Source organism: Xiphophorus maculatus, chromosome 3 (assembly GCF_002775205.1).
Source record: "Xiphophorus maculatus strain JP 163 A chromosome 3, X_maculatus-5.0-male, whole genome shotgun sequence".
Classification (NCBI taxonomy): domain Eukaryota; kingdom Metazoa; phylum Chordata; class Actinopteri; order Cyprinodontiformes; family Poeciliidae; genus Xiphophorus; species Xiphophorus maculatus.
This window is the reverse complement of record NC_036445.1, coordinates 22955110-22981457: the sequence shown is the minus strand read 5'-3', so window position 1 is coordinate 22981457 and position 26348 is coordinate 22955110. Positions and strand designations below refer to the sequence as shown.

Sequence of the window (26348 nt, the reverse complement as noted above, 5' to 3'; positions counted from 1 at the left end):
CTGTAAAAGCAAACATAGGGAAATTGATTCGTAGTGAAACATGTTTGGGTTTTAGTTCAATTCAATTCAGGTTGTTACTTGTTTTTCCACAAACTCTACAAAGCTTATAATATCTCTCACTATCTCTATGTCTGTGTGTGTGTGTCTGTGTGTGTGTGTACAATAACATGACCACAGGGCCAAGGTCACTATGTTAATTAGAGAGACGGTGCCACTAGCAGTGACACTTCACACCTCCCTCTATTAGTCTCTCCATTTCTTCTTCTCCCCTCCATTTTGTCCTTGACTCCTCCTGTCTTTTTCTGCACATCTGATGCATCTATTTTTTTTTTTTTTTTGCATTTTCCTCTTTTCCTTTTTATCCTCTTTTGTCTAACCCCCTCGCAACCCCTGATTTGTCTATATATAAAGCAACCATATAAGGTTGTTGAATGTCATCTAAAACACATAGCTTTGTAATTCATGGACTTATGCTCAGTAGTTTTCTGTAGTGCTAGACTAATAGGTAGTGTTAGATTTGCTCTATCTTTTGATATGCCTCCTTGATAAGGCAGTTCATTACAAGTTCCAGGTTTCAGTAAATTGTGTTCTGTGGATACTAGCAGAAAAAAAATTGATGTCATGTTGCCATATTTATCCCCAGTAAACTCTATGGTATTACTTTATTTTAGCATTTTTCAAAGCCGGTACCAGCATCCCTAAAGTGAATAGAAAGTGGCACACAGTCGGTATGAACGGTGCCATCTTAGATGGCTCCGCTTCATAACCCAAAATGTAATGTGTAAAAAAAAGCCATAACTACTCAATACAAAATAATGAGTGAAAACATTGAAGAATAGCAACAGTAGGTCGTAAATTGTAGCTGTCTTTTCTCACTGTTTAATTCCTTCATCTTTCTCCAAATTATTATCCCCCGCACACGGACAACAAAAGACAAATGGACCCGAACCCTCACAGTACAGGGCTGCTAATGCAAAGTTAATGCAATTATAGTGCAGTTGATGGTAGTGCATGTTTAGGCCAGAGCAGATTTAATTCAGTCTTGTTTCTGTCGTGTACGATCCCTCTGTTTCCTCTTACATCTCAACCCTCCTCATACTGGCTTTATTTTGGGCAACAACATGTTTTGTCCAGTTCTCAGAAACACAGAGGGAATCAAAGGGGACAGAGAAAATCCAGCTAAAAACGTGTAGCTTTGTGAATTCTCTTAAAATTATTCACATGAATTAGTGCAGTAGTTATGTTGCAGCACTCAGTCACAAAGGAATTTAAAACTTGAGTCTCCCAGATAACAAGGTGGCAATTTTATATCCAGTTCCTACCCATTCAAGTACCAAGTCCTGTCTGGTTTCCCTGTGACATGACTTGGGTCTTGTTTGTTTTACTTGCTTGTATAAGAGAAAGATGTGTTGTGCTTTAATAGAAAAACTTTAAATATGCCAAAAGTTGTGGATGCCTTTGAGTCAAGTGAAGGATTTGTAAATTGTTTAGAACAAGTAGTAATAGTAGCAATAAAACAGATCTCAAAGTTGTTTTTTTTAACTTTCCAAATTGTTCTCAAGTTCTACAAATGGACTGCTACTCCTACTATATCGTGCAGTATTACTTTCAGAAACACAAGACACTCTTATTACAGGAATACATTTTTTTTTTACATTTATTTTGCCTTGCCACCTGGGTGACTTTTATAATGACTGTAAACTGGAGCTTCTGTCCTAAAGAAGCTTCTACAGCTTCTTCTGCAAAAGAAAAAAAAAAGTCCAACAATGCGAGTTAGAAACTACGGGTGTAAGAACCCATAGAGAGACAACAGAAACCAGAGCTGCCATAAACTTATGAAGTTCAAATACAATGTAACTGTCAGTCTTAACAACTTAACATATGAACATTTAACATATATACTGTATATGTACATATGAACAACAATCATTTTTTGAAAATATTAGAAGTGAATGGCTAATCATATACATCTTAATTTATTTATGGTCATTTCAAACTACATTTGTCGAAAGCCTCATATTTAATTAAATATGTCCAGAATTCATGCACGTCCTTGCAGTTTTAGTTTTCCTTGAGTTCCACAAAAAGAAGGAAGCAAAAACTGACACATATGGCTACGATCACAGGAAAAGGGAGTATGCAGCTGGACTGCACAGAGAGGCGGTGCCTGGTTTATTCTGTACAGATCTATAAGTACGGAGATAACTGGAAAGCACTTTAAAGAGGCTATCCTCACATTCTATCTCTCAGTGGAATTAGTCTTTCAGTGTAGCACCGAAGCAGCCAAGGATACACAGAGAGATTGATCGAGTGAAAGCTCAGTCCAAACCATAGCATGCGGGGTTAGAGGGAGATCAACAGAATGTGGAGTGGTCAGCCTTAGATGGAGAATTTCAGAGTGATAAAGGAGACGGAGGAAAGACATAAAGCAAGTAAAAACGACCTAATTAAAGAAGAAGTTGGAGAAAGAAAGAAAAAAAGCGACTTTTATCTCATGCACATATTTAGACATATATGTACAGTGCCTTGCGAAAGTTGTTCACACCACTTGGCCTTTTTTACACTCTGTCTTGCTTCAGTTGCAAGCTTGAATATATTGTCTTGGCTTTTATATCCAACAAAAAGTAACACATACTAGTGAAGTGCAAAGAAAATGATAAGATGTTTCCTTATTTTTTTTTCCAAAAAAAAAATAAATAAATAAATAAAAAAATTGAAAAGCGTGGTTTGTTTTTGGATTCATTCTTGTTTGCTCTGATGACCCTACATAAAATAATTGGCTACGAAGTGTCTTCAGAAGTTAATTAATTTTGTCAGAGGCTTTCATAGTCTTTTTAGGGTGCAGGTGCTGAAGCTGGGAAAAAAAGTCCATCTTGTGTGGCACACAGAACTGTGCCACACAAGATGGCCTTCATAGTGTGAGATTTATTATAGACACAACATGGATGTTATATATATATCTATATATATATCTATATATATATATATCTATATATATATATATATATATATATATAGATATATATATATATATATATATATATTTTTTTTTTTTTTTTTTAAATCAATAGCAATATGCTGTCTGATGCAGATGTTTAATAGTATCCGCCAGGGGAAAAAAATCTACTCAAAACAAGGATGCACTTTAAGTGCACTATATAAAATTCTTAGGACTAATAAAAGGTAGAACACTGACTTAGTAACCAGCCTTTAAACTCTAGCTTCATTTTTGTCCAGGTCTGTTTCATAAGTTGATTGTTTTAGGATGATTCTGTTGAACGACATATTAAAAACAGTGTCAAAGTTTCATTGGTTCATTTTTTAACAAAGGGGTACCAACAATTTTGTCCATGTGTTTACAACCAGAGGTACATTGGAACCTTTTACGTCAAAGAAATTTCATACATTAGAGCGACCGCATCCAGGTCTGGTCCTAAATTAAATTGAGAATGCGTGGCTAGACTTAAAAATCAATGTTTATAGACATCTATTTAACATTACGTTACTTAACAAATGAGTAGACTAGACACAAGAAATGACTCAGTAAGGTGGAATATAAACGGCACCACTCTTTCCAGATCATTATTTGCTAAAAGAAAAAAAAAACATTAAAAAAAAAGGTTAAACATTGGCTATATTAATCCTTCAGCAAGTCTTTGCAATTAAGCATAGCAACCCGGCCCAAATAACTTATCTTCAGAAAGAAACATTATATCCTTTCACAACCGCCATTGTTCTTGGTGGCTGAAAGTATGTTTGTAGTTCATCACTGAACAGACAGCAGAATCAGCTCGATTCACAGTCCGACAGCATAATTCAGCCATCATTCAAACTTTGTGGACAGCAGCAGCAGAACAGCTCCTCCAGACAGAGAGTCTTTGGACTAAAATATCACAAATCAAATGCTGTAACCTTTTAGGATGTCTGCGTCTGCCCATGCACGCTGAAAACCAATGAAGATTTTTCTCTTGCATTGCCTTTCAATCTCACTGCTCTCCGTCGTCACCGCTCTTTCCATATTATTATATTCTTTCTTTCATTCATTCAGATATCTCCATTGTACCAGTTGCTCATGAACTGTGTCGTCTGTGTCTTGCCTTGGGGTCAGCTTGGGTCTCTCTTGGTTACTTAAGTATACTGGGGAAAAAACAGAAAAATTGTGGTGCAGGCAGTGCTGGTGGCTCCTAACAGCATTTACTCAAATGAAAGTGGCTCTGGGGAGAGTAATTGCACCTGCATGGAAGAAATGGAATGAGTTTCTACATCAGCTCTGGGTGCTGTTACTTTGTTTTGATGGTTATTTATCAAGAGCAATTGCACTAAGATGTGTGGGGGATTTTCAGCTTTGAGAAAGAATCGGATGTGTGCATTTTGGATGGTGGTAATAAAAGATACATTTTCATCTTTTCAGGTTAAGAGATCCAAATTACAATTTCTTAGAGTTTCTCTTTCTCCTTTTGAATTCTACAATTTTTTTCCATGAAATTGCTGTGCCTACAAGCTTTGATTAATTAATCTGATTGCTTTCCAAACAAAGATTGTATTGAAAGAGGAATTATTTCTTCTAAACAATCTACAAATCCTTCACTTGACTCAAAGGCAGCCACAATTTTTGGCGTATTTAAAGTTTGTGTTGTGCTTTCTCGTAAAGCACAACACATTTTAATAGAAGAAAACTCTAGGCTTTTGTAAAAAAAAAAAAGATCTTGAATTAAAAAGCCTATGAATAATCAAGACTTACACTCTACTAGCTAGTTGCCTAATGCCTTTATCTCAGCTGATACCTTCCTCCTTCCAGGAAGCTATCACAGCCAAATGAAACGCCAGACCAGGTGTAGCTTCTCTTGAGTAATGAAAAGCCAACAATACTCTCTAAAATAACATGAAAGTTAAAATTATTCTGCTGAACCACAGTTCAAAACTAATGTCTGTTTTTCATTGGCTAATTTTCAGTAAATATTTACTTGTCTTTACTTTTGTTAGTATCAAGGTATTTCAGTGACCATTGTGGACTCATTCATTAACAGAGGGTTCCCAACAATTTTATCCATTGTCTGTGTCAGGATCTTGGGTTGTTTTGGGTTTCCCCCCCCCCTGGTTTTATAGTTTTGATGATTTGTTAGCTGCGTTTTGTCTCAGATATTATTGTTGGTCTCAAGTTTCTGTTTTACTTTGGATCAGTCTGTTCTTAGTTATTTTAGCTAGATTATGTTTATTTCCTGCATTTACTTATTCTTGGTTACTGTTAGATTCATGTTCCTGCTCCCCTGTCACTGTTTCTCCTCCTGGCTCCCCATTGCCACCTCTCTCTCTGTCTCCCCCTCAGCTTGCCCTTTGCTCTCCCCTCACACCTGCACCTGTTACAGTCTGGTTAACTTCTGCACCTTATTTTCTGTCTTTCCTCATCAAGGAAAACTACCTTTTCCTCTATTTAGACTAAAATACGTACATTATCACATGCTTATATTATGCATTCTTGTTTAGGTTTCTCTGTGCTGTATGTATAGTAGGCAAATTAAAAACAAAGCTTGAACCTAATCCAATCTGACCAGACTCCAGGTACAGATCTAAACTCTACCGTGGATTAGCAGTCATGGAATATTACATTGTTGGTTTTATTATTTGATACATTATATTGTAATATGTCATATAGTTTTGCATTTTATTGCGTGCGCTGGTTCTGCTAGAGTTCCTGGTTACGTACTGAACTACTAATATGAATTGCATCATTATTTGGGTGTGGTCTCATGGCGCATCTCAACATAAATCTCATGAGATTTAAACTCTGCTTATTTTCATCTCGGTAGGTTTTACAAACCTTTGACTGAGCCTCATGACTTTGCAAATGAGAAGCTGTTCTTTGTTGAAATAAATGCATAGAGTGTCATTCTTGAGCTGTCCTTGGCAGAGGATATGATGGTAATTAAACTAGAGTTTCCTTAGTGGTCTTCCATGGGGACCATTTAATTTCAGCTGGTGTATATATGTGTATTAGGAGCAGGGAAAATGGTTTGAGCCTGTGTGCACATTATTTAGATGGAATAGCTTTACTTCAATGTTTCTATGTGTGCTTTTGCTCAGCTTAATATATATGTGTGACCACCCTTTAGTATTCAAGGACTCAAAAAGGTTTCCTCTTCCTAATAGCGAATAGTCTTTGTACAACAGACTGTCAAATGGCCCCACTGTGGCCTTGTGCTGACATCTAAAGATCATAAAGGAACCTGGTCTCTCTCATCTGATTACCACAACAATACACACCCACAAGGACATTTTCAAAGAGCTTGTATTCAAGCAAAGAACTTTAAAAAACACTTCACATTGCACAACAAGCTGCTGGAGCTGTAGAAATGAGTTGGATGCTAAACCAGAGGTCACAGTTTGAACTTGCACACTTGAGCTTGAAAGGACTGTTTGATTAGCTGTATGTTCAAAGAGTTGAAAAAGTTTAAAGACTGCTTTCTATGCCAAACACTCGACAGTGAAAATGTGCACATCAGCGAATATGTATCAAACTTCCATCACGATATAGTGCACAGCCAAAAAAAAGTCCATCCATCCATGGAAACTCTTTCCAAATTATTTTGGCAGGTCCCAACATAGAAGGGACTTATGGAGCCACCCTGTATCTCTTAGACTGAGCCCAGCAACTTGAACTTATCGCCACCATTATCAACATTGTACAAGCCTTAATTCTGTCTATTCATACACTGCTTTATCCTACTATCACCACTGAACAAGACACCGAGAAACTTGACCTTCTCTGCTTGGTGTAGTGATTTAACTTTAAAAATGTTGTGAAATAAATTTTAATATGGTTGTTTATTCATTTATTTTTGTTGTCATGATAGCGAGGTGATAGCTTTTTGAGCCAACCTAATAAAGACAGAATGATGTATTGATTGTCAGGAGAAAAAGACAACCTATTAGCCACTGCAGTTCTACCCTTTTTATTATTATTAGTTCATGACACTGAGGATACAGACTGGGATGCTTGATTTTGTCTAATATGGCTATAATATTTTTCATCCTACCTTTGTTACACATTTACATTTCTATGTGAAAATACTGTATTGGGGGAAACTAATGCCAGTACTGGATAGTAAAGACTTCCATTTTAATTCATAGACTAAATACTCACCCAACGTTTTAGTAGACAATGGCCTAAATTTCCAGAGCAAGAACCTACTCCAACCCATTTGGCTGAGATTCATCATAACTCGGGAGACAGGAATATGTTGTGGCACAGAGCTGAGGAAGGACATGGGAACATTTCTGTAACATAAAAATGCCAACGATCCCAACAACGTTCATCATTCTGAAATGAAAAACTGTAAAATGCCAATGCCAATGTACTTCCTAGATCTGGTTGCCCTGCCCAAAGTGAGCAATTGGGAATGAAACACCTTGATCTTGAAACCATTAAGTCAAATGTCACTTAAAATATGACCTAGAATTCCTGAAAACTGTTCTAATGAATGTTAAAGCCTAAAACATGAAAAACAAAAGATACATATTTTTTATTGGGCTTTCAAAAAACAAAAGAAAAGAAACAAGTGGACCTTCTCCTGGATATTTATGTGTGATATTTATGTACTGCATCCAGAAATCCTATGTTAGAATAACAGATCATACATGAGTCACAATTTAAAGAGAGATAACACCAAGGTGATGGTGAAGAAAAAGGAGACAAGAAGGCAGGTGTGACTGACAAAGCAATCCCAAAGTTAAGAAGCAAAAAATTAAATAAACAGATAAAGAATACCAACGGGAAAGGAAAAAGTTGTGTCAATAGTCATTGATGCATTTTAATCTGTGTACCTCAAAAGTAGTTTCTGGAGTTTCCAGGAACAAACATTTTTTCCAGCACAGTCCACTGCAAGCTAACATGCTGCATTAAATTCCAGGTTGAAAACATCAAATGAACTCAGACAAGTGAGACGTTTTATTCTTTTTTTTTACAACTTTTTGATATTTATATTTACCAATGAAAACAATGTTTTAATCTTTAGAAGAGAGTTAGTGAAAAAACTTTTTTTAATGACCATTTGTGATGTATTTTTTATGCCACAAGAATCTGGAATTCTAACATGTTTGATATAAACTGCTAGTGATCTAAAAATCCATGGAAAACGTAGGATGTCTTTCCCTTTTGTCACTTTTGTCCTAATTGTTTTCTGTCTTTAAACTTCTCCCTCATACTTGTTTTTCCCTGGCTGTTCTCCCCTCTTTCAGTCTTTATCTCTCTTTGTCAGTCTCACTAACCCAACCCATTCCCCTGAGGTTAATCTCTTTGGTTTCAAATGGAGATAACCATGGCAACAGGCCACAGTTTTCAAGCTTTGGCTCCATCAAGCAACAGCATTGATCAGAATGAAATAGTGTCAGGCAAATGCAAAAAAACACACAACAGCCAGATCCATATCCACATTTGTGCATTTGTGACTTTTTGTGTTGGAGAGAGAAACATCTCTCTACTTGATCATTTCAGTGAATTAATTACCAAGATTTTTTTAATACAAAGGATCCTGCCAGAACCTTTGTATTTGTGTGTTTCCAGTACACCCATAAATCTGATCCATAAGCGACAAGCGAAACAACAGTGAGGGATGACAAATACGCTTTTCTTGGCCCACTGGGTGCTAATTTTTGCTTCAAAAAACCAATTAATTGGACGCTGGAAAACCCTTGTGTACAAGTTGTGCAAAAAGCAGTTGGGCTATCAGGCCTGAAATACCACATCGATGCAAAACATTTTTCATCAATCTCAAAATGTTAATGTGAGCATCCACATTTCTAAAACGTACTTTTTTAAAGAAGTTACATTAATGATAAGGGGTTCCTGAAATACCTGAAAACTGAATAAGTATAAAAGCACTTTGCACCAATCTGATGGTTGAATAAAGTAAACAACAGATTAAAAGCAATGTCCATATTGTTGAGCTCATATTTCTTTCCTATTTTCCGTGCAGAAGCAGAAGAGCTAGTATGTTGTGGTATTTCTGTTTACGGTCCAGTGGTATTTACACTTTAGAGTAGTACAGGTTCAAATCAGATTGTTGCCATAAGAACATTTGTCGCCAAGCAAAAACCCATAGTGTGCATTGCTTCATAGGATATAATAGTGGAGTATTTTGGACATGAAAATTATATCACTAATTTGCATTGCCTTAAAAAGTTGAATTTTGCAGTCCCAACACCTTAAATAGACTTCTCTGTTGAGAATTGAGAATTTTGTTATTACTATGTGCTTTCAAAATTGTGGTTTTCTTTCATGTGTACCCTGGCTTTTATTTCCCCAAAGATTTATTAGTGGACAAACCATTGGTAAAGAAAAGAAATAGCACAATAAACTTTTTCTTAATGTTTCCTCAATAAGCACTTTTATTAATTTTCTCTTTTCCATCAAAGGAGACTTTACCTCTGTGATAATCCAGCGATGGAGCAAGCCTCTTGGTTTATTGCATTTGTATAATGAAATCTTCTGACACAGACAGCCAGTCAAGAAGCAATTTATTGAAAGGGGAGGAGATGGAAGGGATTAAAAAGGCAGTCTGTGAATCAGTTTAGGAGCTGAATTTAACTTACTTTCAATCTGTTCAATTCTTCTGAGCTGGGATTGCGAGGGGAACATTGTGGAAAATATCAGTCTGACCTTAGAAATACATTCGGAGTGTGACCTTGACAAACTGTCACAATTATCAGCATCAGCAGCAGTCGCATCATGTTTAGCTGTTTTTATAGCACTCATTTTTCTAAAGTTGTAGATGTGTGCTTAAAAATGAGTACATTGTAATTTCCACCTATCCGCTGCTTCCTCTTTCATAACTGCACCCTTCATCATCTTCAGTAAGTACAATATGTCTCATAAAGGGAGTGTTGAATTTTTATGCATGTTTATATGCTTGTCTCTGTATAGCTGCCATTATTAATAAGTCTTTCTGAACTGCTATGTAACAGTTTTTACTGTAACGATGCACACAACCACACAAATGCAGTTCTCTCTTCGGAACAGGTTAATGGGGGTGTGTACCTGTGCCACCATAAGCAGATACTGCTCTCCTTCTTGCTCCCAGGCCCCATAAATCATTTAGAACGAGGCTAGCCCTGAAGCAGTCTGTCTACTCAGGCAGACACTGTGACATCAGACTGAGGAGGCCTTGAATGACACCGAGACACATTTATCAAACACACGACAGATTTGTTTCAAAATCTCTTCCTTTGAACATTAAATTTCATAATTTTCTTACTTTTCTTCTTCCTCCACCACATTTGTGCGCAGTGAACACTAGTGTTAACTCCTCATACAGACAGACTTTATTGCTGTTTGCTTTATATTCTATTTAGCATTTCACTGAAAAGTTTAATTGTTTTGACTTTTTAAAGTCCTTACAAATGTAATAAACATTTTATTTTCTGCTACTACCTGTTTTTCACCCAAAAAATAGCATGGGAAAAGCCAGTATGAGGTTGTTATTCTGTTTTTTTGTTTTGTTTTGTTTTGACTGCTCTGCTGCAGTTATGCCACCTCATTCTACGTTAACTGTGTTAACTCAGCACATGGAACTACAAAAAAGCAGCGCATGCTGACTCAAAACAAATAAAAATACACATGTATTTTTCATGGCAGGTGTATTATAAAATTGCTTTCTGTGTGTGTATCTGGTTTCAGCTGACCTATATACAGTGAAAACATAAATACATACATTGTGAGAACGCATAAGCTTTTTCTCCTCGCTTTGTGTAATTCAATTTTTTGTAATTTGCCATTAAGGATTACAAAAGTCATTTCTATTCACTAATTGCCATAATAAAAAGCAGATTTTTTTTAGACCCTGAGTCTCGATGAATTTTCCAGTATTAATAAAAGTGGGATAATTCATCTTTTAAAATTTATTGCTTGTGACTGGTAAAAACACTTTGGGTATCAATTTTTTTTAAGCATGATTAATCACACAGATTTCTATCCTTTTTGGATGTGATCTGTGCTGCAGCTTGAATCTAATTTCTTGTTCTGTTTTAGTTGCTTTTCAATGGTGTTTTCTCCCATTTCTTAAAAAAGTACAACTGAAAACAGCTCCACTCTCTATCCTCTCCTCTCCAACTCTCCTACTCGCCGATATGATTTCACTGCTGTGGACAAAACAAGGTAGGAGAGCAACATTTTGCATGCGAATATTCACGACTGTAGCAACCCTAAACCTCTGTATGAACAATGATAAACACATAAAGCATCAAAAGACAGACATTAGAAAGGATCCCATGTTTTACCTATTACATCCTATTTTAATCAATTGACAGCGCTAATAGAAAAATATTTTGAACTCAGTTATTAATTCAGTTCATTTTATAACTTTTATTTAATCGTGATTAATTCACAGCAACCCTGTGATTAATCAGATTAGAAAATGTACATATATGCATATATACACTGCTCAAAAAAATAACGGGAACACTTAAACAACACAATATAACTCCAAGTAAATCAAACTTCTGTGAAATCAAACGGTCCACTTAGGAAGCAACACTGATTGACAATCAATTTCACCTGCTGTTGTGCAAATGGAACTTTGTACAGAACAAAGTATTCAATGAGAATATTTCTTTCATTCAGATCTAGCATGTGTTATTTGAGTGTTCCCTTTATTTTTTTGAGCAGTATATATAATCATAACACTTTTTTATAAAAAGGGCCTTTTAAAACACCCGAGGACACTGTACAAAGAAGATAAAATCAACATAATAAATGATCAGAAACTTACATGCGTCAAACACTGCAGAGAATATGCAGATTTGAAAAGACGAGTTTTGAGGCCGTTTTTAGAATGAGTAAAGGAATCAATGCTAAGGATAGGTGGCAGCTAATTCCAGAGCTGGAGGAGGTAGAGTAAGAGAAGACTGAGGTCTCCATGGTGCTGAGATGGACAGAAGGGACAGAGGTCAATGGAGGTGAAAGACCTGAGGGACCAGGAAGGCATGTGACAGGTAAGATGGGGCACGGTGGTGGATGGCCTTGAAAGTAAGGAGGAATAGCAACAGTGTAATTGTTACTGAATGGGAGAAAAATAATGTGAAAGATGGAAGGACGGGGTTTGGTTGGTGATGCAGGCGGCAAAGTTCTGACTATTTGAAGTTCACTGAGAGATCTACAATATAGAGACATCTAAAATAAAATTATATTGTTTAAAAGTGCAATATTTAATCTCATCTCAGAAAGTGAAACTCATATATTTTGACCTTTTGCTTCTTGTTATTTTGATTAACCTGGCTCACAGAAAAAGAAACCCTAAAATTCAGTGTCTCAGAAAATTTGAATACTGTGAAAAAGGTCATTATTAAAAACTCATGGTGTCAAACCCTCATCAGCTAATTAACTTAAATCGCCTGCAAAGATTTCCTGAGCCTTTAAACAGTCTCTCACTCCAGGTCAGTAGGCTACACCATGATGAAGACTGTTGACTTGACAGATGTCCATAAGATAGTCATTGACACCCTTCACGGGGAAGGTAAACTGGTTGTTCACAGAGTTCTGTATCCAGGTATATTAACAGAAAATTGAGTGGAAGGAAGAAGTTTGTAAGAAAAGACACACTAGTGAAATCCATTCCAGAATTTTGAGACACTCAATTTTGGGGTTTCTTTACTTGTAAGCCATAATCATTAAAATTCCAAAAACAAAAGAAAAAAGCTTTAAATAAAAGCTCGATTTTTGGAATCAATCTTAATAGACTTATCTTTTGATTTTATGAGATGACCTGCAAGAAATATTGCACTTTTACACAAAATTCTAATCATGAAATTTAAGGAATATGCAATGCATAACAAAAAAATTTAGAACATACTGTACCATAAGGGCAAAAATTCAACATAAATACTGCATTTATTTTAATATATTTATACACATGTGAAGATACTTGAACATATACTGCATGGAAACTCTAAGCCGGTCTTGGAACTGCTGTGCTGTAAGATATGTAGCAGTCATGATTCGCATTAGAATAAGCCTGTGTGTCTGTGTGTGTCTCTGTCTCAAAGATCATCCGTCTGCATTCCAGGTAATTAGACTGGCCAGCAGCTGAGTCCCATTAGCCTTGATTACAGCATTCAGTACTAAGGGACGGGGAGCTAGAGAGGGAGAGTGAGTGTGTGTACAGGCTGCACTTTTAAGACTTTGTCTGTTAAGAGGGGTTGTTTGTGTGTGGAATGTTGATGCATAGTTCTGTTGCCAGCACCTTGGCACGTGCTTTCTGAGTCGTTTCTGAATAGTTAGCAAATGTTCAAAGTGAGAGACAAAGAGGCTGTTGTTTCAAGTAATGCTATGCAGAGGGAGGTACAGAAATATTGCATCTGATTTTTCATTAGTTAGTGAAATGAGATTATTTTGGGGAGCAAACATTTGTGTGATTTGGTTAAAAGGGTAGTTCACAAATGATAAGCTTTAGAGGAAGGGAATGTCTTTCCTGGTTTCTCAGAAAACTTGAGGATATTTCATTGGATTCTTGACAAGAACGTTTGGGGTTTTGGCTCCGTTTCTGCATTACTGTAAGATTACTAGATACCTATTTAGGAACTGATATCCATTGTGCATCCTGCTATTGTAAGAACCTTCGTAAATATTCGTTTTCTAGAGCTATGCAGAAAAATTGGCAAATGACCAGAAATGGACAGCATTCTGTTTTGCAACCTGTAATTGGCAAATTAAACATCTGGACCAGTGTTAAAGACTCCTAAGATTAAAAGTAGCTCCATATGACCACATTTTTAGTGAGCCTGAGAGTTGCCTAAGAGTGTCCTAAGCAGGAAAAATGGGGGAAAGACCAATAGGAGAGATTCTTCGTAAAACTTATAGTGCTGTGCCAAAAGCAAGCAATGTGTTTGAATTTTGTGTTCTTTGCTTCCCCGTTTTATGTTGGTTGTTTCGCCTGATCAAACAACTTTATACAAGCAGGTAATCACAGTGAATTGCTGACAGCTGAGCGTCTACGTTAATATCAAATAGATGACGTGGTCAAAGGACCAGCATGACGAGAAGCCGAGACAAATCAAAACAATGATGAGGATGTAAATACGGCACAATCAAACATGTTGATGCCATGTAGCAATTACTGTAATTTTGTCATCATCATTAAACATGCTTTTTTAAAATCCAGTTTAGATTGTGTGATTAGTTAATTTCTATCAATTGCCGTCTGTAGGGATATTTGTGTTTTTCAATGCCTTTCGTTTTACGTATCAACCAGTATGAGCCCCTGAAAAACAGCATCTCCTCGCTCAGAGTTGCTCTCAGCAGCTGACTGAAATAGTCTAAAGCTGGAACTCCGTGGCAGCAATATTTAGGCTAAGATTGAAGCTCTGTAACAGGACTCCGAATTCTGGTCTTTTATTTCCTCTAAATAAGCAGGTGATACTGACAGCACCACTCTTTAGTGTGGATGTTGTCAGTGAGGGGAGAGAAAACAACTGATGTTTTCATTATCAGTGACATGTTTCACAGTAAAGCTTGAAGACTTAAAGTTACACGAAACTTCTAGGAAGGAATCTGTAGTGGAAACTAGCTATTTCTTCTGTGCATAATTAAATAAAAATTGACAGTTTTTTTGTTTTATTTGTTCACCAGCATGTTTTGCCAATGATTAAAAAGAGGTAAGAAATGTATTGCACAGTGAAAACTGAAACCTTAGTGTCACCTTTGATCATCTCCACTTATCTCATTGATCCGCCCAAAGAACTCATTTTACCATTCTGAACTTTTTCTTTTGTTTAAAATGTTATATATAGAGGTTAGCGCGACCACATTCCCACAAGAAAACTACACCATTTCTGCTTGGTTTGCTTGTGTGGTGACTTTGAACACTAAACAAGTGCAATAACAACAGAACATATCATTACAATCAGGCCTTGTTGTTGTTTAATCTATGCATCAGTCAACACTGACACAACACAACAGTCATTTTTTTATTTCGAATCACAACCAAAGAAGATTGGATTGCATAACTTTCTTGGCCTGCTGATTTGTATTCAGCGAAGGGAATGTTTATTTAATTCACCCGTGCAGGGCTGCTTTGTCTGCATGTCATCCTCCACACTCTGTTCATTTTTCTCTGGGCGTGTATCTCTCTCTTTCCTCTGTATCTGCATCCGACCCCCTTGGATTGTTTCAGCATCTCAGGATGTGGTGATTGATTCCTTCTCTGGACACCTGGAAGACAAACAGCCAGCAGACTGCTTTGCAGCAAGAACTGTTTTTTGCCTGGACTTTGTGATGAATTACTGGCCTTTTAATACATACCAAAGACAACATGAGGGGAAGACGAGAAGGGAAGAAGCCATGTTGAAACTGTTGAGCTGAAAGAAATAGACGATAGTGTTAAAAAAAATGCGTACATTGTTGCTACATACCGTAAGAACTCTGTGTGTAGTCAGTCACCTGTTTTCTGGACATTATATGTTACTATAAAAGACTTGCAAAATTTGAGCATAAAGTATTTGTAGCCTGAGGTTGAAAAATTGAATTCACCTGTTGAACATTACCTCCAGTAGCAACACTTTTTGGAATCATCTATTTAGTAATTCACAACTGGTGAGTGTGATTGAAAAAGTATTTATAGTATATATTTTGCAGCTAAAAAAATCACAATTTCTCAGCAGCTTTGTGAGAGTGTTAGAGATCAGTCAAGATGTATTTTGGTCTTTTACTTCACTTTTATTTTTTAAATACAACAAAATGTTCTAGCATTACCTTTCTACACCTTGGATACTGAAATATGTGATCTCAAACTAGGTATCATAGTTTTTTTGGGCTTATTGAAAAATGTTTAATGTCGGTCAAATCAACATTGATAGAAATATGCATTAAGTGTATTCTGCACAGTAGTAAACCATGGTTTAGTGACCACAGCCCTCTGTCACTCTCTTTATGTAATCCCAAAATTTCAAAAGTAAAAGAAATTTGCCGGCTTTAACAGGTTAACATGATGAAAAAAGTTTTGTTTTTTTCTTTTTTTTAAGCTTTAGGGGAAATGTCTTTACATTAATCAAACCATTGTATCCAAGAATTGTTTGGTTTAACATCTAAATACATGTGAAAAAGGCTTGATTCTAAACCAACGATACAGAAAGCACACAAACAAACCAGCAGCCTTTCACGTTAGAAGACAAATGAGCAGCGGTTGAAACAAAAGTCTATTAAATCCAAACCATGTTGTTATAAAAACCACTCAGTTTAGGCTACTTCGGAACAAAATAAGCATTGCACATCAAATTACCAGGAACTTGGTTGGTTGTGAAAGCATGCTGATTACTGTCCAAAACAAACAATGCAATTAGTTCTGACATAATGGTTAAAGGAAAAGAACAAAACAAACACAACCATCAAATAAATCACCATTTGATCACAAATCAAACTGATGATCATGACATGGAGTCATGAAGTCAATAGTTTTGTTTCTTATGGGTTCACTATCTGATCTCTTATACGATCCTCCTCAGTGTAGGAGTCTTACCTCCACATGTTAATTTCTGAGTGGACTCTGCTGACTCTACAACGGGAAGTATATACATCCTCAGCTGTGATTGGAAGTCCCTAATCCAATAGAAGGTTTTTTAAAATGTTTGATGATAAATAACCGGCACTTGGAAGGACATAGAGGGTTTATTTTACTGTCATTTGTGGAAGATATATCATAGAATCGGCTTTGTGTTGTCCATCTACTTCAGTTAGAGGGCTATAACGGTACACCATTGACTGTACATATGTAATCTGTGGGTTTCTGGTTCAAATCCCCGCTCTGTCTGTCTCAGTTGTTGTGTCCTTAGACACTTCAACTGTGGCTTCAACGTAGTAGCTTGCCACCATTACATTGTGAATGGGTGATTGACTGAATGTAGTATGAACCATTTGAGGGTCCTCTGGGCTTCATAAAGCCCTAATCAAGTACAGGCCCTTTACCATTTTTACCAATGAGACCTAAAACAATGTACACATCTGAAATCATTCAAACCCTGAAGTTGAGAAAAGTTTGGAAATATCGTATCGTTCCATAATCACTTTTCTTTTTTCCGAAACTTATCCAGATATTGAAGATAGTTAAAGAAAAGTCCAGTTTTCATGAGTCAGTAAGAATTTTGTATGATAAAAAAACAACAATATAAAATTTTTCTCAAACAAAGCTCAGTGAAGAAGTTTTACTTTTAAGTGACAGAAATTGAGAGGCTGCAAGATGCCATAGGGATATGCTGTTCATCAGGATAATACCTGCTCTGTTATCCACTTTGATTTTTAACTGATTAAGCTGCTAATGTATTGTGTTCATAATGATTTATAATAGAGCAGGATTAGGTAAAAAAAATGTAAAAATTAATCAGAATGATCTATTTGCTAAAAAAGATTTTTAAAAAATTAATACAGATCTCTCTGCCCTTCCATCAGACATAGCCAAAATAACCAAACATCGAATTTTGAGTGTACTGTTGGATGTTGTCAACCCCCCTTCTGTACCTGCATTGAAGAGGCATCCTGTCTGTCTGTTGGGATAGTCATCTGGTTTCAGTCTCCAATTATAACCTCTAGATGAAGATGGAAAAGAAAATTCAAGAGTCAGTAAAAATTTTGTTTGGTCAAAAAAAACATACACTGTCATCTAGTGACAGTGTATGTTTTTTTATCATACAGTGGTAAAACATACACTGTCACTAGATGACAGTGTATGTTTGTACAGTAGGTGATGAAGTGACTTCCCTTCTAGATGTCACTTTTTCCAACATGGTAGCTTCACTGTAAAAATAATTTCTGTCTGTTCCATTGTTGTTTTTCTCATGAAAATATTGTACAAGTCACGTCCACTGACTTTAAATGAAATGGCTTTGGCTCCGTGCCTATTTCACAATTCATCATTTCCATGGTGACACAAACATGGGGATCTGTACTTACAAAAAATGGGTGAATGGGCAAGATGATTGGTGTTGATTTCACCAACATGGTAGTCATCATGAAGATAAGGGATAAAGTGTATATCTCTACAGTTAATGACACCCCTGGGATTTGGGGGTTTAGCCTTCATAAAGTATTTATGATATGTTCATTAAGTATTGATTAAGCCGTTAGGAAGCGTTTAGACACCCAGACAATCCTTATGAAAGATTAGAACTTGGCTTGAGGATGAGGAACCCATAAGAATGAGAAATGCAGATAGAGAAGAAGGCTGCTGAGAGAGAGAAAGAGAGAGAGATGTAAATGAAGGAAAATAAAGATGAGTGTGGTGTGCAGACGTGCAGGAAGGAAAAGAATGAGGGGCCACATAGATTAGGAAGAGAATGAGAAGTGTGAGGAGGGAAAAGTTCGCCTCTTTAAATATTAACTAAGCATTCAGATAGTGTTTTAGTCAGCAAGGCTACCATTAAGGGAGATTAGGTTTTAATCTTAGCGAGGGAGTAGGTTTGAATAGCAAGTAAGATGAAAAAGGAAATTAATATGAATGAATTCAAGTTTAGAGGAATACAGGGTAGAGAGAAGAGGTGGACAGAAGGAGGCCAAAGTCAAGAGAGATTTAGACGTAGCAACAAGAAAATGTGGAAGAATATGAATTTTTCAAAGTAGGAATAAGAAGCAAACTCATACTATAATGAATGGGAAGTGTTTTCCATAATCACTGACTCCTTCTCTCTGAAAGTGCTCTGGCATTTTCTTTCTAAGCATCTCCGTTCACTTTGCTGTACCTGCTCATTCCTGGCAGTGCTGTGAGAGGGCTGAGATTTCCAATTTGAAGGGTTTCTATTTGAGACGCAGAAAGGCTAAGAAATGGGATTTTCAAGTACTGTCTCGCCTGGCATCCATGCATGCAAGCTTTGTTTGGCGTACTAACAATGCTGGCATTTTCGGTCTGTGTTTAATCGCTGCTTTGCCCTCAGTTTACCCTCTGTATCATCAGCAGGTGTTGCCGAGTGGCGGGGTAACTAGGAGGTAGCGGGATAAGAGGTGCAGACCTTCTACAGTGATGCAGAATTTAGGTTTAATGGGGCTGAAAACACTAGCTGACTGGTTGGCTGGCAGGCCAAACACAGTAAAAAGAGAGGCACAGTTGGTGTGAAGCTGTTTCCAGAACATGACAGATGTTGCAAAGAGAGAGACAGAGTGACAAAGAAACAGAGCCAGAAAGGGGACAGCGTAAGAGAGAGAGTGACTCATCTGCAACACCTGCCGAGCGAGAGATCACCGTGAGATAACTTTGTGCAAACAGCAACTATAACCAAAGTCAAGAAGAGTTCTTTTAAAAGTGGATGTGTCTTTCAGGTTTCTGTCACCCATTTTCACACTAAATGTGAAATAAACAGCAATGAGTTTAAAGCCTACTGGAAACTTTCAGAGATTTCATAAAACATTTGCAATTTTATGCTGTTTGATTTGCCTCGGGAAGTCTGGATGTGCTTCTGGGATTAAAATATCAAAAACTAAGTTAAGCAGATTTTAGTTCCAAGTTGTAAGTTGCATTCTGTAAGTCTGTAAAGTTTGACCTGTCAATTTCAATTCAAGCCTAGTGTAATTGTTTCTTCTTTCTTTCTGAACTGGTTGTGGTCATCCAACAACCTAATCAGAATTCCTATATTAGGGGAAACTTTGTCTATATTTTTGTTGAAATATGAAATGTTTTGAGATCCAGTCATCGAGCAAAGTAACAATTTAAAAGAACTGTTTTGCAATTTATTGTAGCTTGCATTTCCATTTTTTCTGTGATTTTCTTTGACAATTCTTGTCCTTGTAATTTTGTTCCTGTATAGTACACCAAAACAAGGGCAGTAACAACAGTTGCATCTACGTTTCGTACCAACCGCGCTTTGATTCATAACCTGCAGGGAGATGTTTTGTACCTACATTGACAAAATATGGAAAGTTATTTTCTATCATCTACTTATTGTCTCGGAAATGTGAGTGCGTGACTCCAGGTAATGTCTACCAGCAGAAAGTCAATTTGAGTTATTTTGGACTAATAAGGATTCATCACCCATCATATTTTAAAAGACCAAAATTTCCCCCAAAATGGGTCAGAACCATAATCAGTGGTGTTGTACAATTTTTCTTAGCAAACATGATTAAGTAAAATTGCACATGAGGGGGAAGAGAGTAAGTGGCAAAAAATGTGAAATGCAGGTGTGAATTAGCAAAAGGGTGAAATGGAACAGAGCCATACTGAGTTCAGGGTGTATTTCCTTGTAATACTTAACCCACTCTCTAGGTGTCCTCACTTGTGCTTACTCTAATTTGTCAATTTCACTACTTGCTTCATATTCTGAACCAGCTCAACTTTGTTCACTCATCAGTCACTCCATTAGTAAATATCTCCCTTTAAAACAACTAATTATAACTCTGTAACTCTTCTTATCACAATTCATGCTGCACATTCCCAGCTTGTTTCTGCTGTTATTTCCTATGCATTTGTCTTGTAATGAACTATGTTTTTCATTGGATCTTGCAACACCTTCCAGTACATCTGCATTTGTACTGCAGATGTACCACAATGGTAATGCCACGCAGTTGTCTTAAAAAAGCATAATAAGGACTATTTATATTTGGTACTATTTAATGTATTTGTTTATGCACTTCTGTGCAGGAATAAAATCTACTGAGGTTGGTACCAATTTGTGTATAAAACCAGCAGTTTAGTCTGGCTATTTGTTTCTGTGGCTGACCTGGATTTATCCAATCAGATTTGTTCTGCTTGTTTTTGGTTTCTTTTCCTAAGTTCCCCTAGAGGAGCGCTGTCATAGAAGACATTTTAGGAGCCCCCCCCACACACACACACACACGCACACACACAAATTTCTTTTGCTGTGAAGCTCTTAGAAAAAGTTTTTGTTCTTGTTCAAGAATGAGCAAATTGATCCTACACAATGTTGCCTGGTGTCCTCCTGGTTGACATTTCACCTTGTGACTCTGTCCCAGAAACATTTTAATAAGGACTCAGTTGGAAAAGTGTTGAAACCTGATTCACTTTAATCATGCAAGATGATCCAAGAATGATTTCAGTGACGTAACTCTTTCATGAACATGATGATTCGGAGACCAGTGACAGATTCCACAGCTGTTACACTCAACTCCTTTGATGTTTCTTCTTTCATGTGTCCCCCTGCTTGTCTTAATGTGACACATAAGCATGTACGCAAACGCAACAGATAACATTCAAAGCCTGTTGCCCCATATGTGAAGACAACCTCCCCAGTCATTAGGTTGGAAACTGACAAATGAAAATCCTTGTCTGCCATGCACCTTGCACGTAGATTTTCAGAATCCAAGAGAAAAGGTGAGGTATTTCAGAACTTTCCATTGGAGCTGTTCTGCCTGAGGTGACTCAATGCTTACACAAATGGCTTTGGTCGCAGTCTTCTCGGCTTTCAGCTGACTCTCTTCAAACATCTATCAATCCTCCATGGATAAAAGCAATATTTAGGTGCTAAGAGAGCAAAAAAGGTATTTTTTAAGTCACAGAAACAGAAGATGTTCGCATAGCAGGACACATATGTCACACTCACATAGCTTGTTTTCCTAATGACTTCAGTTAAATTAAATTATTTCACTTTGTGCCTGATATACTGCATTTTTATAACAACTGAAGGTAACATAGCTGCTTGATTGTGCTATTTTATAGCATTATGTGCCTGGAAAATACATAACACTGCCCCTTTAATTATATATTCCTATATATCTATTATAATTGTCAATATGTTTGGCATTGCAAGGTATTATTGTATAACAAATGATTTTATATACAGTTATAATTTTCACCAATAATTAGGAACTGTCTCTCAGTTGCTGTGTGTCTTTCTTGCCTTTAGGAAATTGTGAAGTGGATTGAAAGTGTGTCTTTGTAATTTCTGGAACATGAATTTACTGTTTCCTTTCTCTGCAGCAGGTTACATATCAAACCATCGTTGCCATACAACCTTTCCATGTAACCATCCCCCTTTAATTGAGAAACACCAAACAGAAAGATTTTGGTCTTGTGCAGAGCGTCATTTGCATTGAGATCTGTCAGAAAGAAAAGCCAAACAATATCAGTATACACATCTTAACTCATTGAGTGACACAATAGAGGGAGGCCCCCCACTTACCGCATAAAGATTTATTTAAACTTTGATAGCATTTCTTCATCCATAGGGGTTTTCCTTCTTGCTTCAGGGGTTTTGGAGTGTGGGGTTAGTGTAATGCATTTTCAAAACAGTTTCCACTCCTCTTAGGAGTATGCCTCTTGGGTTTAATTCACTGCTATTTTTCTGTGAAATATTCAGTCATAAATATGGAAATAAACAATGCGTCTGTCAGTAAATCAAACAGCAATCAAATAAGTTTTTATTTAAATTTTTATTGCCTTATATTTTTGAAAGGAAGAAATACACAAAGTGCCATGATATTGTAACAATTCTTTATTTCTCTGCAGTCAGTTAATAGTGTTTACACAATAAATGTAAAATTTATTTTCTAATGAAACTGTCAGGGTCCTTCCATTGTTCTGAAATATATATATTTTTATAGTAATTCACCTGCAGTTTTTGTTTCTAAGTTTTCCTAAAGGTGACCGTGTCAAATATGTATATATTTTTTGTTTAATTCTTTGCATTAAGATTGATGTTAAACACTCCATTCTTGTCTTTCACTGTCTCTCCACAGCAACAGGAGCAGGACCCCACAAACCTCTACATTTCCAACCTGCCGGTGTCAATGGATGAGCAGGAGCTGGAAAACATGCTGAAGCCCTTTGGTCATGTTATTTCCACGCGGATACTGAGAGATGCCAACGGTTTGAGCAGAGGAGTCGGCTTTGCTAGGTGCATACACAATGAAATGGAAAAACGCCTCACTCTGAGAGTCATATAAAATTGAAATTTCATTTGTTTTTCTAGCACGTTAGAAACAAAGGTTAATTTATTGCTGTCAGTGCTGTCGACTGGGCTTCCACACATTATGTACTGTAACTGTGTCATCACTGAATGTAAACTGGTTGGGCTAATTGATTTATTTGCATATTTCTGGATATGAACTAAATCATTTTTTCCCCTGTAAAGTGTCTTTAGATGACATCATTTAAGAACTGCCATGCTGAAATGATTAAGTTTTTTTTTTTTTTAGCTGATTTCATTGCAAAAGACAAGGTTTTTGTACAGTAACTAAGGCTTGGCATATTTTTTGCATAAATGTCTGTAAATAAGCAAAAATAATAATCCTAGCTTTGGTCAGAGATTGAACCTGTATGCTAAGAAAATGCAACTACTTTAGAAATGTGGTCATTAACTGCATACTGTGTGAAAACGACATAAGACTTGACAACCGCATGGCCTCCGCAAACTAATGTTGTGCTAATTGTGCTTGGAGTTTTGAAAAGGTGGTTATAGGTTGGACATGCGCTTTCTAGTAACTGGGGAAACAAATACTAAATGTTACAATAATCACTTTTGCTATAGAAGTTACAATAAGATAAGGAATTTATAACCGAAGGACTTGGAGCTCCAGCAATAAAAAAAAGGGAAATTCCACCTCTCTCTACCTCAAACCCTTTTGTCCCCTGTGTGTGCATGTGTGGTCCTCTCAGTTACACCGTAGAGTGTGCCAGTGATTAGAATGCAGTCAAGTATGTATTCTGGGTCACTGACTGTACAAAGAAAACCCAAGACCCACACAGAGACATACATACCCACATCCTAAACTCCCCCCTCCCCACTCACAGTCTGTGCCCTCTGTCACTGTCTTTCTCCTCTGCTCAAACACACACGCATTGACACACTGGCTTTTGCTTGCCAAGCAGGCAATTAGTCATTGAGCTGTGATTGGGTGAGCAGAGCTGAATAGGGGCAGACAAAGAGGACATGACACACAACAGATCAGACTGAATGGAGCTTTTAAACTGGGACAAAGGAGAGGAAACCCCATAGAAAACAGACACACACACGCACCCCCCCCATACATTTTTCACAGGCAGAGAAAGACACCTAAGCACTAATCCTTCAACTGGCCAGCGTTTACACACTTACTGAAATGTAGGACGCTTTTGCATGCATTCATAGCCGCATAGGACACATTCACTTTTGATGAGCCATAAAATCTTTCGTGCTTCCGCTCACCTAAACAAAATCCGAAATCACCTTTCTTTCTCTCTGTTGCAGGATGGAGTCGACGGAGAAGTGCGATGTGGTGATTCAGAATTTCAACGGCAAATTTCTGAAAACCCCTCCAGGCATGACAGGTAGGTGTAAACTGAGAGTATAAAATACGCTTACACTTGCAGACTACACTGAATTATATTCGGCATTGTGTTTACTCAACACATTTTGGTTCTTATTAGTGGTTACCCTTGCTCTACTCTCCCCTCTCTGTGCAAGCAGGAATGTTTTCTTGTTTTCAAGGTTCTCGATTTTGTTTAAAAAAAAAGTGACATCAATATGCCAATTGCTACACTTGGACTTTCCTTCAAGCCCTCATTTATTGATTTTTATAAAGACCCGTAGTTTTCCAGGCACCCACCGTTTATGGAAGAAGCATGTTTTTTTTTTAATCAGTTTTCAGTTTTAGCAATTGTCTCAGCATAAAACTACACAAGTGTGACTGATCACACATCATTATCTCCGCTCTGTCTTTGCTTCCAACTCTTTAGGCCTTCTTGAGTTAATTTGGTATGAGGATTTGTGTGATTAGTCCTTGCTCTGTAAAAAAGAAAAGAAAAAAAAAGATATTCTGAGACTAACCCTTGCTTAGGCACATGTGCATACCCAGAGTGACGTCGCTTAAAGCAAACAATCTGTTTGTGATTGTCCCCAAAGTAATTGAATAAAGATGCTTGTTTCCTTTGAAGCACACAAAACAAGCAACAGATATGGAGAAAATGAGGAGACACAACAAAGAAGTGACAAAATTTGAAAGAAGTCAATATACAGAAAAATAAAACATGGGTAAGAGTGGATCAAGAAATAAAGGAAAAGAAGAGTGGTTCCCCAGCAGCATCGTTTGTGTTCCGAGCTGATTATCATTGATTAAAAACATCTCAAAGTTGGAAGTTCTGGTTCCACTTCATTTAATAAAACACATGTAAGGGAAACAAGAAAAATACACAAATATAAGCATATTGAATAAGCAGTTAAACATATCATAATCTTACTCTTTTATGTATTGTATTTGCAATGCATCTCCCCATTTTTTCTGATGGGTTTATTTGTTCTCTTCTGTCGCTGTCTTTAGGCCATACATTGATCAAAGAGTTGAGAAACTTATGAGAGAAATACCTGATTGGAAATCCTAAAAACACAATGTGTCTGTATAAATTCCAAGACTATCCACCGAGAGTAATTCAGCATAGAAAAAAAATGAATAAAGTGATATTAGGCAAGGCACGTCTATTTGCATATCACGTTTCAGCATCAATGCAAATCAGAATGCTCTAGATTAAACCGCTTTTATATTTTAATTGATATGATTCAGATGTAGATTCAGATCTATTTGAAATATTTTCTAATGCAACATGCTATTAGATAAAACAGAAACTGCCAGTTCTTAAATGATCAATATTTCCAAAACAAATTAAATTATTAATTACAGCGTTGCCTGCAGCAGCATTTTTTTTCTTTTTTTTGTAATGCAGAATTAAATGTATACATGATTGCAACCCCTTAATAAAACACAAATTATATATTATTATAGTAGAGCATGGCCAGTTACTGGTTATTACAAACAGGTAAAACATGTACACGATTGTGCTTCTTTAAGTTTTCTGTTCTTATTAAAATGTGCAGTAGTTTATACAAAAATATACTGTAAAGTTATCAACCCTATTCTGTAGGAAGACCGAGATGACGTTGTTGGTCAAGATATAATGCTCCACCAAAGGATAAAAGCTGCCATTGATCATATTTATAGAGTAAATATTTCTCAATAACTCAACAGTTACTGATTCGCTGCTTTCTGACTCCTCCAAGCAGTCTCTTTATCAAACTTAAGAAATAGTTTTCTCTCCGCTTTACTTCTTGTTCAGACTAAAGTTGATCAGGTCTTCTCATTCAGATCCATAAAATGTTGATTTCTGTTTGTTACGGATGTACAAAGTTTATTGAAGGAAAAACGTTGGAAAACGACTGATTTCCAGAGGGGGAAATAAATGTGCTGGAAACAGCTTGAGCTCTCCCAACGTATCAATGCCTTTTACTGAGCTGAGCAAGATCCAGCACTCCAATCTGAAATGTAAATCAAGTAATCACACGTTATGCAACGGGTTGCCTGCTGTATTTTCTTCGCTGTGTTTTGAGGTTCATGCCTCCACACAGCGAGTGTAAAAGTCAGTGCCAGTGGGAAACCTTTCGGATCCGTTCACGCGCTG

General features: G+C 36.8%; 1 protein-coding gene across 3 annotated transcripts in view; it reads left to right on the top strand.

Annotated features, from left to right (window-relative positions):
- LOC102225915 (RNA-binding motif, single-stranded-interacting protein 3-like) overlaps nt 1-26348 on the top strand; it is a 130938-nt gene that overhangs the window by 72348 nt on the left and 32242 nt on the right. For all 3 annotated transcript variants that reach the window (XM_023331250.1, XM_023331248.1, XM_023331249.1), the window contains exons 5-6: nt 22658-22815; nt 24148-24227. In XM_023331250.1, coding sequence (XP_023187018.1) covers nt 22658-22815; nt 24148-24227 — 238 coding nt within the window. The remainder of the gene's footprint in view (nt 1-22657; nt 22816-24147; nt 24228-26348) is intronic.